This window comes from Geotrypetes seraphini, chromosome 4, assembly GCF_902459505.1.
Source record: "Geotrypetes seraphini chromosome 4, aGeoSer1.1, whole genome shotgun sequence".
In the NCBI taxonomy this organism is placed as follows: domain Eukaryota; kingdom Metazoa; phylum Chordata; class Amphibia; order Gymnophiona; family Dermophiidae; genus Geotrypetes; species Geotrypetes seraphini.
Window position 1 is genome coordinate 65,893,694 of NC_047087.1, and position 21,156 is coordinate 65,914,849.

The 21,156-nt window shown below is 41.7% G+C and overlaps 1 protein-coding gene across 2 annotated transcripts in view; it reads left to right on the top strand.

Annotated features, from left to right (window-relative positions):
- Window positions 1–21,156, top strand: part of LTN1 (listerin E3 ubiquitin protein ligase 1) — a 146,281-nt gene that overhangs the window by 52,251 nt on the left and 72,874 nt on the right. For both annotated transcript variants that reach the window (XM_033942385.1, XM_033942384.1), the window contains exons 13-14: window positions 3,250–3,489; window positions 16,332–16,485. In XM_033942385.1, coding sequence (XP_033798276.1) covers window positions 3,250–3,489; window positions 16,332–16,485 — 394 coding nt within the window. The remainder of the gene's footprint in view (window positions 1–3,249; window positions 3,490–16,331; window positions 16,486–21,156) is intronic.

Genomic DNA, 21,156 nt, shown 5'->3' on the forward strand with positions numbered 1-21,156 from the left:
CCTTCATTGAGCAGATGCTATTTGACAAGGGACTGGATGACCTTATGGCCAGTGTAGCAGATCGCTGTCCCAGATCCCTCCTGGACAGCAGGAGCTGTCATTCTGCCAGTGGCGGCAGAGGCAATTTTTGTGCCTCTAGGAGATCCCACCAATTTTCCTATGGTTACTCCTCTCAGAAGCCCTTTCAGGGATTCAAGCAGAGACTTGGCAGTTACAGGCACCAGCAACCCATGTGCTTATGTGGTAGCTCAGCCCCCCAAAATCAACAATGATGCCAGGATGTCGGCTACCGCTCATCAGCAGGCAGCTGTCAGCTTTCTGGAGGGAATAAGAAGAGATTTCATCCAACTGTTGGGTTCTGGACATTATTCAGGAGGGGCATAAGATCGAGTTTTCTCAGCCCCCTCCAGATCTGTTCCTCGACTCCCAGCTGGCTGGCCGGACAATATGGTCAGAGTCTGAACAACAGTGCAATGACTTTTAGACATTCATGCTATAGAACCAGTTCACCAAGAGAGACAGTGAAGATTGGAGGCCTATTCTGGATCTGAAGTCAGTAAACAAGGTCCTAAAGGTCCCCTGCTTTTGCATAGAGACGGTCCACTCTGTCACAGCAGGGGTGGCTCCAGAAGAATTCCTTGTCTCTGGATTTGACAGAGATATATCTGCTTGTCTCCATCTTTCTGGATCACAGGAAATATCTGAGATTTCATGTTCTTCAGCAACACTTCCAGGTGGTGACTCCCTTTCGGTTTGGACATGGCTCCCCACACCTTTACCAAGGTGACGGTGGTTGTAGTGGCCCACCTACACAGGATGGGTGTCTAGTTACATGCTTACTTAGATGATTGACTGATCAGGGCTTCCTCTGGCAAGCACATGATTCAGCAATTGGTGAACCTCCTGTATAACCTTGGTTGGATAGTCAACTTCTGAAAGAGTCACCTTCATTCGATTCAGTGCTTGGCATATCTGGGAGTGCGGTTTGATAAGGCAGAGGGCTGTGTTTGTCTTCCCGAGGAATGCAAACAGAAGCTCAAAAAACAGATCGTGGAGATCTTGGCTCTTCTGAGCCCCATGTCCTGGCATTACCTGCAGTTGCTAGGCTTGATGGAGGCCTCCCTGGAGGTTGTTCCTTGGATGAGAGCTCATATGTGCCCACTCTAGCACTTTCTTCTGTACAGGTGGTCTCCACAGTGCCACTCCCTGCAGACACAGCTCCCTTGGACTGCAGAAGCAAAGTGCAGCTTGCGTTGGCTCCAGGGAGAGGCCTTGTCAAGGGGTATGCCTCTCAGAATTGACACGTGGGTGACACGACCAAGGTCAGCCTGAGTGACTGGGGCGCTCTCTGCTGCGGTTGTCCCCTCCAGGGCAGGTGGTCCCCTTTGGAAAGCAAGTGATCCATAAATTGTCTGGAACTGAGAACCATTTGGTTGGCTTTGCTGGAGTTGCAGCCCTTCCTGTCAGGGAAGACAGTCAGGGTATTTTCAGACAATGCCACCACTTATTTGAACAGACAAGAAGGCACCAGAAGCGCTCCTCTGCTAAGACCTTGAAGATCTTCCAGTTGTGGTGCACCAAGGAGCAGATGGAGCCTGAGTGGGCTCCCATTTTGGTGATCTTTGCATTCCTGCAGGCTGGTCTTGAAAAGGGTTTGGTGGTCGTCTCTTAAAGTGCAAGTAGCCGGTATCTCATGCTTTCAGGCTTGGAAAGGCTTGCATTCTCTGGCATCTCGCCCAGATACCACTTGATTTTTGAGGTCGTGTCTCAGATTGAGACCCCCATTACATAAACCATTCCCAATTTGGGACCTCCAAACCATATGCTCCTCCTATCCCCCTCTTCTCTCAAGCCTTTCCTTCAGTCCTCCACTGCCTTTCCCCTCCTTTCACTATAGGTTGCCTAGAGCCTGCACAGGTTTGTGCGACACACAAATGGAAGATTAGATTAGAATGTGGTCTTGAAGTGCCTGTACTGTGTTTCATATGAGCCTCTGACTGAAGCTTCCCTTATGGTTAAGATAGTGTTTTTGGTTGCCATAGTCTCAGCTAGAAGGATCTCATAATTACAGGCTCTATTTTGTAGGGAACCTTTTCTCTGTTTTATGCAGTCAGATGTTTCTCTGTGCACAGTTCCTTTCTTCTGAAGGTAGTTTCTGCCTTCCATGTCAATCAGAAGCTTCGTTTATCCACCTTTCATCCTACTGGTTTGGTGAAATAGGACAGACTCTTGCAGAAGCTAGAGGTGTGCAGAGTCCTGCTTATCTAGCTGAAGAAGTCTAATGATTCCAGACTTTCTAGTCATCTTTTTGTACTGACCAGCCACTTGAAACGAGCCAAGCTGGCCTCCAAATACTTGATTGTCAGATGGATTCGCATGGCAATTTCTTCTTCCTACATTGCCTACAGGAAACAGCCTCCTATCTCTATCGCAATGCATTCAACAAGAAGTGTAGTGGCTCCCTGGGCGGAGTCCCGAGCTATCTTGCCTGATGAAATCTGTAGAGCAGCTATTTGGGCTACTCTTCACACTTACAAAATTCTATAGAGTGGATGTGGCAGCTAGAGAGGATGCCGCTTTGGGTCCTCTGTTCTGAGAGCAGGCTCATCTTTCCCTCCCTAGATGTCTAGCACTGCTTTGGTATGTCAGCTAAAGTATGGATTCCTCTGTATATGTAACAGAACAAAAGATTAGAATCTGACCTCAATAATCATGTTTCTGTTAATATGCATAGGAATCCATACAGCCCACCCTGCACAGACTTTTGATAACGCCTGATTTCTGCCTTGAATGTTGCCAGTGTCTTTCTTGGGACCTACTGTATCTAAGATTCAGCTGAGATATCACTACAGGAAGGGTTTGGGGGAAGGGTTTGGTCCCTACTAGTGGCACATAGTAGGTTGGTTCCTAGCTACTCTTGTTAGTGATTATTTGTTCATTGTTACCTGTTTGTTGATCTTTGTTCAATTGCATATGTTTCAGAGCAGAACAGAATGTTTGTTGTGGGGGATGCTCCCCTGAGCCCCTCCTCTCTGCTTCTGTTTCAGTGGAGTTGAGAAAGCTGTTCTCCATTGCAGAAGGAGAGGAGTTCAAGATCTTAAAGTGACACCCTTCTGCAGATTCACAATTAGTAAGAATCAACATCTAAAGTATGGACTCCTGTGCATATTAGCAGAAACAAGATTATCAAGGTAAGAACCTAAACTTTGATATTGTATTTTAACTTTTATCTTGTATTTTGATTCTTAGAGTCACTGATTGGTGAGGTTTATGTGGAAAAAATAATCAATAGACTTCACACAGCTCTATCAAAGGCAAAAGATCTTTCAGAAGCTGGCAGTATTGAGCAGTCTGTATCCTTCATTTGTGATGTGGCTGCCAACTTTTTCAGTTCCGTTAAGGGGTGCTTATTGATGTCCTCGGCTGAAGACTTGTTGCTTACTATATTCCAGTTGTGTGCACAAAGCCAAGACAAAACCAGATTATCAGGTATTTTTCCAGTTTTAAAATCATCGCTTGTCAGATATGGGTGTCATAACACTGTCTTGATGTAAGTTTCTGCTTCTATAATGTGACACTATGACAATATTATTATTTCATCATTTTCTCATTGTTTCTGTACACAGATTTCAGTAAGGACTGGTTCAGCCTTAGTATTATCTTATTTGTTAAGTTAAACAGGACCCACTTAGCCTTTCTCCTGATCTCTAATACCAACCTGATGTGATTATAATAATAATAATAATTTTATTTTTGTATACCGCCATACCCAGGGAGTTCTAGGCGGTTCACAACAGTTAAATGCAGTACAAACAGTGTAGTTGGAATTGAAGCAATCATAGAGTCAAACAAGTTATACGTCTACAATTTAAATGAAGGGAAAAAAAGGTACATACACACCAATAGGAGGGAGCAATAATCTTAAAAGAATGAGGAGGGATAGTGATGGAGAGCGTTAAGGATTTGGTCTGTTGAAAAGTTGAGTTTTAATCTGTTTTCTAAAATTGAGATAAGAAGAGGAATCAAGCACAATTTGGGCGAGCCATGAGTTTAGTTTGGCCGCTTGAAAAGAGAAGGTTCTTTCGAAGAATCTTTGTAGATGACACGATTTCAGTGAGAGAAAAGCGAACAGATTTATTCTGCGGGAGCTCTTATTGTTGTAATTCAGGTCAAAGTGTGGGTAAAGATAATCCGGTGACAGACCAAATATTGTTTTGTAGCAGAAGCATGAGATCTTAAAAAGGACTCTGGATTCGAACGGCAGCCAGTGCAGCTTGTGGTAGAAAGGGGTTATGTGTTCCCATTTCTTCAGGCCAAAGATGAGACGGACGGCAGTGTTTTGGATCAACCTCAACTTCCTGGTGATTTTCTTGAAGGTGCCTAAGTATATGATGTTGCAGTAGTCCAGAACACTCAGAATAGCAGAGTGTACCAACAGGCGAAAGGAGGCGTCATCAAAATATTTTTTAATGGTGCGGAGTTTCCAAAGCACCGAGATACACTTCTTAAATACTAGGTCAGAGTGTTTCTCCAGAGTGAGATGCTTGTCTAAGGTGACTCCTAGTGTTTTTAAGGATTGCTCAATACAGTAATCCAGCCCATTATGAAGAACTGCCACACTAATAACTTAATTCTGTTAGAGTCTAATCATTATTAAGTTAAATTTGAGCTAAAATAGCACTTGAAGTGCAATAGGCACATCTTTCTGGAACACTTGAGTTGTTTATCTCTGGTTGCGAGGTCCTGTGTAGAAAGCCTTATTTACATTTTTCTGCTCCGCCTCCCATCTATCTGGGCTATCCTGTAATACCTCGGTTTTACTCTCTCTCTCTATATGAGATGGTAAGAAGCCAGTCTGTTCTGCTCGTGTTTATTTTAAATTTAATTTTGTTTTTTTTTAATCCAGTCGTGAGGCTTTTCGGTGCTGCAGAGAACACAGACTGAGGGTAATAGTCTGTAGCCAACGGGCAGCCTGGTTGGCAGGGCATCTGGGAGCTCTGGGACTTTTCCCTTGGGAGCACGGCTCGCTCCAGGTTTTGTCTGCAGAGAGTTTAAGTACAGGCTGAGTGGCCCCATGGAGGTTTTTCACCTGGATCAGGTTCCGACTGTGTTTCCTTCCTCCAGCTTTGCATACGAATTCCGGTGGGGATTGAGGTCTCGGTCCAGCCAGTTGGACTGAGGTCAGTCTGAAGAAGCAAGCTATCCTGTCTTGTCTGAGATAGAAGTTTTCTGACTGCAGTATCAGCCCTTTTGCAGCTCCCTGCACCAGCATATATATATATATGGTCACCTGATGCTTAGCACCCCCAAATGTCTGTCTCGAACCTTGAAAAGATCTCTGGACCAAAGATCCTCTCAAGTACTGGTGAAATCGATAAGGGCCATGAAAATTAGTTCGACCTGACCCCCTAGGGATCCTTGGTCTGCTGTTGGATTCTTCACAATAGCCATAAGATTGTTCAGCACTTTGCCAAAGAGCAATTGACCTTAAACAGCATATATATGGATAGAACTATATATATATATATATATATATATATATATATATATATATATATATATATATATATATATATATATATATATATATATATATATATAGTTCTATCCATAAAAACAATGCAGGCGGGTATCAGCTTCCAAATTCATAGCACAGATCAAAAACAAATAGGCACTTAGCTTGCAGTCCCAGATCCCTCCAGATGCCGTGTCTTAAAGTCCACTGACTGCTGAAGCTTGCTCCATTGGTTTGTACATCCAGCGGCTTTGATGCTTGCTGCAGTTTAACCTCCCCACCTTTCACTTGCATTGGTGACCATACAAACCAATGGAGCAAGCTTCAGCGGTCATTGGACTTTAAAACATGGTGTCCAGAGGGATCCGGAACTGCAAGCTAAGTACTACCCTCCTGAAGTCCAAGAAGCAGTCAACCTTGGCTGCCTATGCAAAGGCCTGAAGGTTCTTCCAGGGCTGGTGTGCCCAGAAGAGTGAGGCTCGATCACAGCACCGGTGTCGCTGGTTATAACTTTCCTTCAAGAAGTGCTTGAGAAAGGACTAGTGGGTGACTCCCTCAAAGTACAGATAGTGGGGGTCTCATGCTTCAGATCTCGGTCTAATAGAAGAATATTGGCCTCTCACCTAGATGTATCCAGATTTTTTGAAGGAGCATTACATCTTCACCCTCCAATACACCAACCTTTTGGAGGGGCGTGGCTTAACGCGAACACGAATGGACGTGTAATCGCGAAGCTCCTCTTCATCTAGGCAACGGAAGATAAAAAATATTATACCCTTCTTGAAGATTTCATCAAAAATAATTATTAATAATGTTGATGTTACCCTCTTAAACCTGTACTTGAAGTCTGTGAGAATAACAGCTGAAGGGTCGGAGTGCCGACATCAAGTCGCCGACATCGAGAAAAGCTGAGGTAACTGAATCTTTTACCGGCTTTTATCTGTGCTGAAACGGCGGTACAGTGAGTGAAGACTGATAGAGATTTGAATTGGCCAACGAAGAAAAGTTTAAAGGTTGGGCATAAAGAAGGAGAGACTGACAGCGAGAGAAATTGGAGAGGGATAGAGCTGTGGCGGTTTGAAGCAGACCGCGCTGAACAGAGACCCTGAGGGCAAAGAATCGGCGAATTTTCTTTTTACTGAAACAGCAGGAGATTGAGGAGGAGGTTTGCTGGAGCGACGAGGAATAAAAAAACTTAAGGTGAATAACACCAGCCTAATATTATGCTTGCCATGCCTAAATAAGAGTTCTTATTCCTTCGTGCTGAAAACTGACTAACAAAAAAAAAAAAAAAAAAGAAAGCCGATCTTGTTGTGAGGCTGCTATCAGTTGATTTAAGTGGCGGTTTGATTTCTCCTGCCGGCGCTGATTTGGAGCCCTAGGGGTGGAGAACGGAGGAGACTAGTTTTATCCTTTGCTGATTTCTTTTTGTGAAGACAAACAATTGAATAGAGAAAGTTGAATCAGCACGATATTGAGAAGGGCTGTTAAAAATTTAAACTGACAAAAAAAAAGTAAAAGAAAGAACGATTATAATGTGAAGCCTATTTATTGTCAGTTAAATTCCTGAGCTGTGACGGTTTGAGGTAGCCCTTTACAGCCAGTCTGAGCCCTGGGAGATCAACTAATTGCCTGAAGCCAATTTTCTTTTTTTTATTTGAAATATGAAAACAAGACACTGAAAAGAATGAAGACAGTTTATTAAAAATATATTAGTCAACAAAAAGTTCTTACTGACTTTGATAAAGGACTGCTGCCTGTCAAAGAAAAAAGGAGAGGATAAAATCTCCTCAATTTAAAAACTGATTCTGGTGAGAAGAATAGTGCCTATCAATCTAAAAGTAGGAAAGACTGAAAAAAGCCCTCCTCTGCAGATTTTGATGAGAAATCCTGAGGGTAAGGAGCTGATTTCTCCTATTATATAGTGTGAAAAAATTGGTGAAAATAATATCAATTGAAACTTCTCTCCAACGAAATTAAACTGGTAACCTGAAGGAAAGGATTCAAAAATTCCACAAAGCAAAGCATCAAAGACAAATTAATATACACTGTTGTTGGAAAAAAAAAATCTTATTGAATACTGAGAATTGTGATTGAAACAACAACATGGCAAGTACCAGACAAAACAAAAATGAAGCAGGCACGTCAGCAAAAAGGCAAAAACAGGATCAAATAACACCAAGCAAGATCCCACTTCCTGCTGAAGAACCTGACATATTGAGTAAAGCAGAAGTTATGGAAGAACTAAGACAAATTAAACAAATGCTTAAGGAAACTGTAACCAATATGTCTGAAATGAAGGAAGAAATATTAAACATTCATAGACAAATGGAAAGTAATAACAAAAGAACAACTGAATTGGAATCTAGAATGGAGGTCATGGAAGGTGAAGCAAACAGATGCAAAAATGATAGTTTGGAATTGAATAAATTGAAAGATCAACTGGAAGACTATGAGAATAGAGGAAGAAGGAAAAACATTAAACTTTTTGGAATACAAGAAAATTTAGAAGGAAAAAATGCTATACTTTTTCTAGAAAATTTAATTCCAAAAATATTACAACTGGACTTGAAACAACCACTTGAAATAGAAAGGGCGCATAGGATCCCAGTTAAAAATACAGAAAATAAAGGCAGGCCAAGACCAATAATTTTCAAAATGCTTAGATACCAACAAGCATTAGAAATATTAAATGCTGCAAAGAAAGACAAAAATCTAAATTATAAAGGATCTAGAATATGGTTTTTACCGGACTTTGCCAAAAACACAGCAAATAAAAGAAAGAGACTATTAGACATGAGACCTCAACTAAAAGAAAAAGGTTTTAAATATGGTCTATATTATTCGGCGAAAATGAGAGTATCATCTGGAGATAAATCCTTGTATTTCGAGGATCCAGAAAAACTAAAAGCTTTTCTTTCTAAACCAGAACCTATGATATTTTAACATAAAATTTTAAGATGGGTTTTGATGACTTTATGAAATAATTATAAAAATATGAAATATTGAAATATCTGAAGAAGGAAAAAATGATATAAAGAAAAGACAATAAAAATTTATAAGAAAGAAAGAGCAAGATATAGGAAAAACATTAATAACATACTAAATATTGTTTAAGATGAAATTTTATGATGTAAATAATAATACCAAAGAAATATAAATTAAAAACTGTTAAATGGATAAAGATACATTAATGAAATGTTATGAAAATATGACTAAAAATATTAAAGGTTAATATAAATAGATAGAAGGGGAATTTGATTGAATATTGAATGCCTAGAGGGGAGGAGAATGTTTGGGTTACAGTTCCAATGTGTATCCTTAAGCAGCCATTGTATTGGGTGGGAAAGGGAGGGAAAAGGAGAGTATTTACTAGAATGATTAAGGAAAAAATAAACAAGGGATTAGATACTTTAGGGGTAAATATGTGTGTCGTGAAAAACATTTTTTGGATTCTAAATATGAAAGAAGAGGAGAAAAAGATTATAATGAGAAGTATTAAAATGTATAATGTCTTTTAAGATATATTCTATTAATGTCAATGGCCTGAATCACGTAATCAAAAGGAAAAAAGTATTAACATTTTTAAAAAAGCAAAATGCGGATATTTACTGTCTGCAGGAGACCCATCTTAGTAAAAAGGAATCACAGAAACTATCGGGTGGGTGGGTAAAAGAATGTTTTTTTGCTCCAGCAGAGGGTAAAAAAGCAGGGGTAGCAATTCTTATAAATAAAAAATGTATGGCCAATATTAAGGTAAAAAATTCAGATCCACATGGAAGATGGATACATATTGATATAGGTATGTTCAATATATATGCCCCTAATTCGAATCAATCAGAATTTTTAAAAAAATTACAGAATATGTTGTTACCACTGGCTGCTTCTAATTTAGTGGTGGCTGGAGATTTTAATGCTGTAATGGATCCATTATTGGATAAAAAACCAGGTAAAAGTATAAAATCTTTAGGTTTAGATAATTTGGTTCAATCATGTGATTTGAAAGATATATGGCGTATTCTTCATTTTAATGATCAGGAATTTTCATTTTGTTCACAGGTTCATAAATCATTTTCAAGAATAGATTATATTTTTGTTTCAACAAATAAAGTGCAACAGGTGATTAAAGCTTCCATAGATCCTATTATTATTTCGGATCATGCGGGAGTATGGATAGAATTACAATTAGATCAATTAGAGAATGGTAGATCTCTTTGGAGATTTGATAATGCATTGCTTGTGGATGACAAATTTTTGGAAAATTTTAAAACACAAATTAACGATTTCTTTCAAATAAATTTAGTGGAGGATACATCTATAGAGAATGTATGGGATGCATTTAAAGCAACTATGAGGGGTAATATTATATCATATTCAGCTTTTATTAGGAAACAGATTAAAATACAATATTTAGAATTAGAAAAAGAAATAAAAATATTAGAAGCTAAATTGATAAGTAAATGGGAATATGAAGTTTTGCAAGCTCTTTTGAAAGCAAAAGGTAAATATAATGAATTAACTTCAAAAATGATAAGAAGAGATTTGTTTTCCAAGCAAACAATGTATTATGGAAATTCTAATAAGGCGGGGAGATTATTGGCAAATTATATTAAAGCAAAAAAAAGAAGAACTAATATTAATGGAATTAAAGATGATAATGGTATAATAACAAATCAAACAAATATAATATTAAAACAATTTTTAAAATTTTATAAGGACCTGTATTCTTCCGAGCCTTATTTGGAGAAACAAAAAGATGGAAAAAATTTTTTAGATTTAATTAATGGACCTAAGGTTCCTGATCATATAAAACGGAGTTTAGATGAACCTATATCATTAAAAGAATTAGAAACAGCATTGAGATCTCTTAGAGTTGGATCCGCTCCAGGTGGTGATGGTTATACAGTAGAATTTTATAAAACATTTCAAAATATCCTTTCCCCACATTTACTAAATTTATATCAGACACAACTTATAAAAGGTAATATTAAAGGTACTATGGCTGAATCAATAATCAATAATTGTTTTGCCTAAGCCAAATAAAGATCCTACTTTGGTTTCAAACTACAGGCCTATATCTTTGATAAATGTTGATAATAAACTTTTGGCGAAAATTTTGGCTTTGAGATTAGCCAAAGCTCTCCCACATATTATAGATATGCATCAAACGGGTTTCGTTGCTAAAAGACATTCCTCTAATAATTCTAGACTATTGTTTCACATGTTAAACTTATCAAAAAAAATGGATGAACCGGCTTTTACAGTTTCATTAGATGCTGAAAAAGCATTTGATAGGGTAGAATGGAATTTTATGTATCAGGCTTTAGAATGGTTTGGTATAGGTTCTGGATTTATACGAATGGTAAAAACATTGTATAGCTTCCCGATTGCAAGACTAAATATTAATAATAAGATATCTGATGGTTTTCAATTGCAGAGGGGAGTTAGACAAGGTTGTCCTTTATCTCCTTTGTTATTTGATGTTGTATTAGAACCCTTATTGTTAGCAATACAGCAAAAGAGGGAGATACAAGGTATTCCATATTTAGATATGGAATATAAAATTTCAGCTTATGCTGATGATATTTTACTTTATTTGAGAAATCCAGAGTCTACCTTATCTTCTTTATTGGAATTAATTGATAAGTTTGGCAAATTTTCAGGTTATAAAATTAATTGGAATAAATCTGAAATTATACCCTTGAATGTTCATTGTGTAAAAGGATTATTTGATACTTTTCCATTCATATGGAAAGAAGAAGGATTTAAATATCTTGGCATTCAAGTTAAAAATACAATTGAAGATACAGTAAAAGAGAATGAAAAATATGTATTAAAAAAAGTTACGGAGTTATGTGAACAATGGAACCCATTACATATTTCTTGGTGGGGAAGAGTTCAAACTATTAAAATGATGATGTTACCTGTAGTTTGCTACCAAATGAGTATGATACCTATTTATTTTCAGGGGTCCTTTTATAAAAAACTTAATAGTATTTTAACAAAATTTCTTTGGCTTGATAAAACACCTAGAATAGCTTTAGTAACTTTGCAAAAATCAATTAAAGAGGGAGGGGTAAATTTTCCAAATTTCTATAGGTACCATCAAGCCTATATTCTACGTCAGGGTATGTATTGGATCCTCCCAGAACTTATGGATAATGCACCGGATTGGTTATATTTAGAATGGCGCCTTATGTTTCCCCTAAATTTAGTTCATTTGCCAAGTATTAACATACCTAGAAGATACAGAGAAAATAAAATATTAATGGATACTTGGAAAACGTTGAGGTTTATTGATAAATTAACACCTATCCCAATAAACAAATCAACTAATCAATCTATATGGATAAACTCCAAGATCAAAATAGGCGGAGCTCAAATCCTTTGGAAGAACTGGATTATTGCAGGCATTGGATCTCTAGACCAGTGTTTTTCAACCGCTGTTCCGCGGCACACTAGTGTGCCGCGAGATGTTGCCTGGTGTGCCGTACGGTCAGGGCCGCCATCAGGGCAGTACCACCAGTCTAGGGAGAGGAGCGTTCCGCCCTACGTGGACAGGAGAGAGCTGGACGGGGGACCCGCGGAATTCAATACATCTCGAGCCGCGAGGCTCGTCTTCTGTTCCTGCCTGCCCTGCAGCTAACATATAGCCGATCGCAAGCGTTCCCCGATGTCAGCGCTGACGTCGGAGGGCGGGCTTAAGCAAAGCCTGCCCTCCGACGTCAGCGCTGACGTCGGAGAATACTTTCGTTCGGCTATTTGTGCGCGGCAGGGCAGGCAGGAAGCAGAAGACAAGCCTCGCGGCTTGAGCTTCGTTTTGCTGAGAAAGTTGTAAAAATGGGCTGGGAGGCAAACACGGAACACAAAATGGGGGAGGGAGTGCGTTTTGGACACAAGGCATGAACTTGGGAGAGAGGAAGGGAGGGAAAGAGATGCTGAGGTGGGGGAGGGAATGGGTTTTTGGACACAGAAGAAATGGACTTGGGAGAGAGGAAGGGAGGGAAAGAGATGGTTGTGTACACGGGGAATAGAAGAAAGGATAATTTTTGGTCATAGGGAGGGAGTGAGGTACAGATAGTGGCATACCAGGGTGGGGGGGGCGGTCTGCCCCACCCCGGGTTTACGTCCCAAGGGGGTGCACAGCTGGCCACCCTCCAGTGTTGTCCCTAGGCCGGCAAACTGCGGCTCTTTAGCCACTTGAGTGCCACCGCCGCCATCGGGAACAGGCCGGCGCCAAGTTCTCCCTGCTTTTCCCTGTGGGGCCGGCCAACTCTCGCCACTCGCGTCAATTCTGACGTCGGAGAGGACGTTCTGGGCCAGCCAATCGCTGCCTGGCTGGCCTAGAACGTCCTCTCCGAAGTTAGAATTGACGACGGGTGGCGAGAGTTGGTCGGCCCTGCGGGGAAGAGAAGCAGGGAGAACTCGGTGCCGGCCTGTTCCCGATGGCGGCAGTGGCAGCCTATTCCCCAGTGGCGGTGGCAGCATTATAAAATACTTTCTTTGTGTTTATTTGATTCCTATATATTTATATATAGTCAATATAGGCACAGTTAAATTTTTTAACTTTTTCTAATGGTGGTGTGCCTCGTGATTTTTTTCATGAAACAAGTGTGCCTTTGCCCAAAAAAGGTTGAAAAACACTGCTCTAGACGATGTTATTTCAGAAGGTAAACTGCTGGATTTTTCACAATTGCAACATAGATTTGGTCTTAATAAAACACAAAGTTTTAAATGGTTGCAATTGAAGCAGGCCATTCAGGTTGGGTTCCCTGAATGGAAAACATTAAATAATCAATATAGTTTAAAGTTCTTATGTTTTCAAGCAGACTTCCTAGGACATCAAGCCGCATTGTGGTATAAATTAATATCTGGACATTTGAACAAAAAACCAAAAAATGGTCTAAGAGATATTTGGAGCATTGAGATTGGACATCAGATTAATGCATCTCAATGGCCACTAATTTGGTCTTGGAGAATGGGATGTACAGTGTCAGCATCTATGAGACAAACTTGGTTGTTTTTATTACATAGAGTTTTTTGGACCCCTACACGTTTGCAAAAATTAGACAGTTCTAAATCTAATAAATGCTGGCACTGTAATCTAGAACCAGGGACATTAGATCATTTATTGTATTATTGTCCCTATATTAAAACTTTTTGGAATTCAATTTGGCCACAAATTAATAAATTGATGGAAAATCATATTGCAATATCATATGATACAATATTATTTGGAATGATGATGAGAAAAAAAAGTCAAATTTCACCAGAAAATAACAAGCTTTTATTAATTTTAACAGGGGTTGCCATTCAGCATATAACCAACAACTGGAAGAATTATAACAACCTAAATTATACTTTTTGGTGGAATACAATATGTCATATATTTAAAATGGAAAGAACAATAGCAATACAAAGAGGGACATATAATAAATTTATAAAAATATGGGGGACATTGACAAAATATTGCAATGAATAAATAATAAAATTTTTTCTTCTTCTTTTCTTATTTTAAATATCTTTTTTATGACACACATAAAGGGGGGGTAATTAAAATAAATTCTACATAATATGTTATAATATTATATACAATATGTAATGTATGAATGAAAAGTAATAGAAGGGTGGGGGGAGGGAGAGGGGATAAAAATATATTTAGAACATAATGTATTAGATATAAAAGTGTTATTGTATATTCATCAATTGTATTTTAAAATGTTGTACACTTTCTGTAAAATTTGAAAATAAAAAATAATATATAAAAAAAAAATACACCAACCTTTTCAATGTGGAGTCTTAATCTTGTTCTGTGGGCTCTCACTGGAGTGCAGGTTGCACTCGGGTAAGTAGCCTGTTCATTCCTCCATGTTATAGGGTTAAATGTTTAGATGTTTCATGATTATTTCATGTTATGATATGAACAGAACAGGTTTCAAGTTTATTAGGTGTTTTATATACCGCCTATCAAGTTTATCTAAGCGGTTTTACAATCAGGTACTCAAGCATTTTCCCTGTCTGTCCTGGTGGGCTCACAATCTATCTAACGTACCTGGGGCTATGGAGGACTGAGTAACTTGCCCAGGGTCACAAGGAGCAGCGCGGGGTTTGAACCCACAACCCCAGGGTGCTGAGGCTGTAGCTCCAACCACTGCGCCACACACTCCTCCCAGACTTTTCTTTGTGAGAGTCCCTATACCCCTCCCTAGTGCCCCACCCCGGGTGCAGCCAATAAGTGGGTGCTCCGATGACTCCGAGGGCCGGCGCCGGCATCAAGAGCTCCTTCCAAGCAGCAGCAGCAGCGTTCACTATTCACTGCTCTTGGTGTCAGGCTTTCATGGAAACAGGAAGTAGGCGGGACCCGAAAGAGGAGAAGGCCCAACTCCAGCAAAAGCAGCAAATAGAGGGGAAGGCTCAACTCCAGCAAGAGCATCAGATTGAGAACATTGCACTGCCGACTGGAGGTTGACAAACAGAGGGAGGGGAGAGGGAGAGAAATACTGCACCTGATTGGGGAGAGAGAGGGAAGACCAGGGAAGGAAGAGTAGATGAAAGAGATGCCAGACCATTGGGAAGGAGATACTAGGCCATGGAGGGGGAGGAATAGATGTCGGGGCAAGGGGAGAGAAAGGAAGGGAGACAAAGATGCCAAACCAGGGGGAAAGGAGGGAGGGAAGGAAAGGAAAGAGAGGAGATACCAAAGCATGGAGGGGGAGATGGTAGGAAAAGAGAGGAGAGAGATGCCAAGGCTTGAGGGATGGGAAGAAGACTGAGATGCTAGACCATCAGGAAGAAAGGGAGGGAGGGAAAGGAAGGAAATGAGATGCCAGAGCATGTTGGGAGAGGGATAGATTGAAGGAGAGGAGAGAGATGCCAGGGCATAAGGGATGGGAAAGAGACTGAGATGCCAGACCATTGGAAAGGAAGGAAAGGACTTAGGGAAAGGAGATGCCAGAGTGGGAGATACCAGGGCATAGGAGAAGGGAAGAAGATGCCAGACAATGGGGTGAGTTAGGATGGGAAGGAAAGAAGAAGAGAAAGATTCCAGAGCATGGGGGGAGGGAGTAGACGGAGAAAGAGGGCAGATGCTGGACGGAATTGAGAGTGAAGAGAAGAGAGGAAAGCGGAAACTAGATATGACAAAAGGTAGTGTAAAAGGTTTGTGGGTTTTTTTTGTTGTTGTTGCTTTAGAATAAAGTACTGTTGTAGCTGTATTGATAAACATTTATAAATAGAAAATGGAAATAAGGTAATCTTTTTATTGGACTAATTTTGATACATTTTTAAACTAACTTTTGGAGGCCAAAATCCCCTTCCTTAGGCAGTGGTGTACTAAGGGGGGGCGGCAGCTCCTAAGGGGGTTCTCCTCCGATCCCATTGTATATGGGGGAGATGTTAAAAAAAAAAAATATATATATATATGATCGGCCCTGGGTGTCACATACCCTAGGTACGCCACTGCCCCTTCCTGTTATGTTTTCTCCTCTAGGGCTGGCCTTCTGCTTTAACACAAACTGATGTATTGGAGGACAGCCCAGAGGGATGAGTGGCGGAGCAGAAAAATGTAAATGAGGCTCACTACACAGAATCTCACGACCAGAGATACACAACCCAAGTATGCCGATTTACTAGAAAGAAGATTATCAAGGTAGGTACTTATTCTTTCCTTACTACTATTGTAGTCAGATTGTGCTATAGAAGTTTCTTACTTTAAAGATATGATAGAAGTTGCACTTGTATGATTTATGTTGGGTTCAGCTTTGAGAAATTTTTTCTCTTTGTATAAAGAAGTGTAATTCTGGGTTTTGACTTGCAGATGTTCTGCTGCATAAACTGAATCATACTTGGCTGACTGGCCTAAATTCACTTTTACATCAATTTATCAACATACATCAAGAATGCACTTTCCTGCCTTGCTCTGCGTTGTGGATTAAGAATCAACTGCTGTCTTCATCCCTGAATGTTAAAAAGTAAATTTATATTATATTGTTTGATACAGATATGAGTGTATTATTGAACAGTGTGTGTGAATTGTATGCATAAAATGGGATTGGCCAACTCTGATCTTAAAATGACTAAAAAACAGAGCTTCAAATTTTCAATCATCCTTTTGATATGTATTACTGTATATACTCAAATATGGTCTCTGTTTATATTCGGGTCAGCACAGGCTCCCCCCCCCCCCGGCCTCTGCTGGGCCTGCTGTGAGACCTGAGGGTACAGTGGTGGCTGGGACAGAAAGGAACCCTCCTGCTTTCCCCCACATACCTTAAGTATCCTTGGAGGTTCAGTGGTGAATTGCAGCAGGAGCAACCTTCCTTTGCTCCTGCCAGTATAGAACCGCTAGCTAATTGGCTGCCTTGAGTTCTTGCGGGACTGCGAGAACTCGTGGCAGCCAGTCAGCTAGCGGTTCTCCATGGGCAGGAGCAAAGGAAGGTCGCTCCTGCCCATGCAGAGCCGATATCTGATTGGCTGCCGCGAGTTCACGGCAGCCAATATGCTAGTGACTCTGCATTCTTCACAAACAAAGATTTTTCCTTCTATCCCAGTTTTCCATGTCATCTATCTTATACTGCAACTCCTCATGCTTTAACAGTAAAGCAGAGTTTTGTTCATGTGCTGCTGCTAAGATCTCCAAGTGTTCTTCCACCTAGATGTCAACATCCTTAACTCACACTCCAAGACAATGGAGGTACAAACTAACTGAAATCTGCCCCAAATCCTTTGTCTCGGTCTGTTTTTGGTTTTGGCCGAAAGGTTATTTTAATTTTTGACTGTGTTGTTGCTTTTGGACCAAATTGACCATGTGTTTTTGGTGAAAACTGAAAATTGTGCTTTATCCCATTTATCTCCCTCCCTCCCCTATCCAAAAAATGAGCTGTCCATTCTCTTGGACCACCTCCTTCCCTAACTGTAGGCCCCCCTGGGATTATATCACAATTTCTGATGGTCTAGGTGTGTAGTTGGGGCAGGAGTGGGTCCCCAGTTACTCATGCCTATTCTGGCTCTGCTTTCAAAATGGCTGCTCTGACTGAGGCATTGCTGCTGTTCTGACCACCACTAGACCACCAGGGAGTATAAAAGTAGTCCTGGGGGGCTATTCTTTGAATTCTTTTTTTTTTTAATTGCTATTTCAAGTAATGATTTAATGTACAGTGTTTGGTAATTTTCTGTCTATAATCTCTACTCAAAAATTGCTTCGCAGATCAGACAGAAAAAAAGTTGTTGCTTTTTTCATTCAGTACACAATTAAATTGTGGAATTTGTTACTGGAGTATTTTGTCAAAACAGTACCACCAAGGTTGTGTGAAATGCGTATACAAAGATAGTATCATTGCCCCTTTCCTGCTAGCTTTTCCTCTTCCTATGCACCCAACATTATCCTGACTTTTGTCACCCTGTCTATCTGTTACGCCACTTTTAAGATCATCAGAGATGATTATCACTATAGTTTATAGAATAATTTTACCATGTTACACTGTCCTACTCCCATGAATTTTTGCAATCTAAATATATGATCCTGCAGAGGTGCTGAGTGAGAATCTGCTAAGGGGAAGAAAAAGTCAATTGGAATATCCTACCTGCTGACATTCAGACTTGGGAAAAGGTAAACTTGGGCTTCAGTAGGTTCTATCATGGTCTTTCTTTTTAACATTTTTAGTTTAGTACTCTGCTTTTCCAGCAAAGTCAGTTTAGACAATGTTGTAGCCTGTAGAAGCCCTTTTAGGGTTTTATATAAAAAATGTTTTAGAATAGGTTAGTATTTTAGGTTAAAGTTGAGAAAAGTCTCTGTTTGGTGTTTAATTTCCTCCCACCCATCCCCAAGACTGATCTTTGATTTATAGGCTCTTCAGCCAATCAGGGACTTTGCTTTGGTAGGATTTTTTTTTCTGCTTTCTCTTTTTTTCTTTCATCTGGATGGACCATTCGGGTCTTTATCTGCCGTCATCTACTATGTTACTATCAGGTGCGAGCACTTCTGCAACCACAGTATGGCTGGGATGCATTGTGTTGCCAAACCTGTTGTCCAGGTTACAGCTTTTGTCTCTGTACAGACAGAAAATGTTATCCAAGCAGAGGGGAGTGATTCTTTGTGCAAGCTGTCTTCAGCCTGAATCCCTGATGAAGAAAGTGAAGGAACTGAGAGAAGAGGTGGCAAGGCTGAGAAGCATCAGCAAGAATGAGAGAGACATTGAATGAATTGTTTCATGAGGCATCAAAGATTTCCAACAATGGAGAAGAAGAGGTGTGCCGATGGAGAACATCTGGATTCAGGTTACGAGACCCTGCAGGATCGATACTGTGACTCCACCTACCCTTGACTTGAAGAACTGGTATTCAGTCCTGGAAGTAGAGGAGATGAGAGTATCCCAGGGAGAAGAAAGATCAAAGCTTGAAATCCCCCCCAAATTCCTGGATCCATGATCTTTAGTAGGTGAAAGGTAATGGTGGTTGGTGATTCCCTTCTGAGGGGTACAGAGGTGTTCATCTGCAGACCAGACATGATGCCCTGGAAGGTATGCTGTCTGCCTGGTGCCAAAATTCAAGATGTTATAGAGAGCTTGCCGAGACTTATCAAGCCTGATGACTATTATCCAGTGCTGCTCATCCATGCTGGCACTGCAAGGTACCCCTCTAAATGTATCTGGGAGAGAAGATGAAGCAGTCAGGTGTGCAGGTGGTGTTCTCATCGACCCTCCCTGTCGAGGGTAAAGTCCAGGGCAGAAAATCTCACATCCTGGAGATGAATGTGTGGTTGCATATAAGGTGTCGTCGAGAGCATTTTGGATTTTTGGATGATGGGATTTTTTCAAAGTCTTATGAGCAGGGATGATGTGCATGTATCAAAGAAGGGAAGAAATGTCTTCAGCAGCAGACTGGCTAACCTATTGAAGAGGGATTTAAACTAGAATTGTTGGGACAGGTTGATCAAAGTTCCCAGGTAAATATAAAACCTCAGGTAAGTGAATCACTAAATACCTTTACTCAAATGAGAAAAAGGGACAGCGTCTGGAAAGCAATATACACTAATACTCAAAATATAGGAAACATTCTTGATCCAGAGGCTGTGATGGAAGAGGCCGAGTTGGATTTAGTGGCAATCAGAGACATGGTTCATGGAGAGCTGTGACTGGGTTGTAGTTATAACGAAAACACTCAACAATGGAAACAGGTCATCTAAATCAACCGATAATCCAAACACCAGACCTGTCTAACATATTATCTTAGAAGTCACAACTCACTCACTTAGTTCATTCGACTATGCTCTCAGATGCCTGCACTGTACAATCATAAAGGAATTATTCTACAGTCTAAGCAGGACAAAGATATCTTTCATCGAGCTTAGTCTTTGTGAGTTATCAAGTGCTTTACGTTACTCATTTAAAGTGCTGAATATATAAGGGTAAGTATTTAGAACTGGCACTTATCTTTTTACAGCTTGAGTGCCGATAACTCAGTTTTAGCGATATCCATATATGCCCAACGAGGACCCGTTTCACCTAATAAAAGCTTCCTCAGGGGTCACATGCATTGCTACAACAAGACAACATATGAAACAATTACCGTATTTTCGCGGATATAACGCGCGCGTTATACGCGATTTTACCTACCGCGCATACCCCTCGCGCGTTATATGCCTGAGCGCGGTATAGAAAAGTTTTTAAACATAGTTCCCACCCCGCCCGACGCCCGATTCACCCCCCCCCAGCAGGACCGCTCGCACCCCCACCCCGAACGATCGCTCGCACGCGCTCCCACCCGCACCCGCATCCACGATCGGAGCAAGAGGGAGCCCAAGCCCTCTTGCCCGGCCGACTCCCCGACGTCCGATACATCCCCCCCCCCGAAGGACCGCCGACTTCCCGACAATATCGGGCCAGGAGGGAGCCCAAACCCTCCTGGCCACGGCGACCCCCTAACCCCACCCCGCACTACATTACGGGCAGGAGGGATCCCAGGCCCTCCTGCCCTCGACGCAAACCCCCTCCCCCCAACGAACCGCCCCCCCCAAGAACCTCCGCCCGGCCCCCAGCCGACCCGCGCCCCCCCTGGCCGACCCCCACGACACCCCCACCCGCCTGCCCCGTACCTTTGTGTAGTTGGGCCAGAAGGGAGCCCAAACCCTCCTGGCCACGGCGACCCCCTAACCCCACCCCGCACTACATTACGGGCAGGAGGGATCCCAGGCCCTCCTGCCCTCGACGCAAACCCCCCTCCCTCCAACGACCGCCCCCCCCCAAGAACCTCCGACCGCCCCCCCAGCCGACCCGCGACCCCCCTGGCCGACCCCCACGACCCCCCCGACCCCCCCACCCCCCTTCCCCGTACCTTTGGAAGTTGGCCGGACAGACGGGAGCCAAACCCGCCTGTCCGGCAGGCAGCCAACGAAGGAATGAGGCCGGATTGGCCCATCCGTCCTAAAGCTCCGCCTACTGGTGGGGCCTAAGGCGCGTGGGCCAATCAGAATAGGCCCTGGAGCCTTAGGTCCCACCTGGGGGCGCGGCCTGAGACACATGGTCGGGTTTGGCCCATGTGCCTCAGGCCGCGCCCCCAGGTGGGACCTAAGGCTCCAGGGCCTATTCTGATTGGCCCACGCGCCTTAGGCCCCACCAGTAGGCGGAGCTTTAGGACGGATGGGC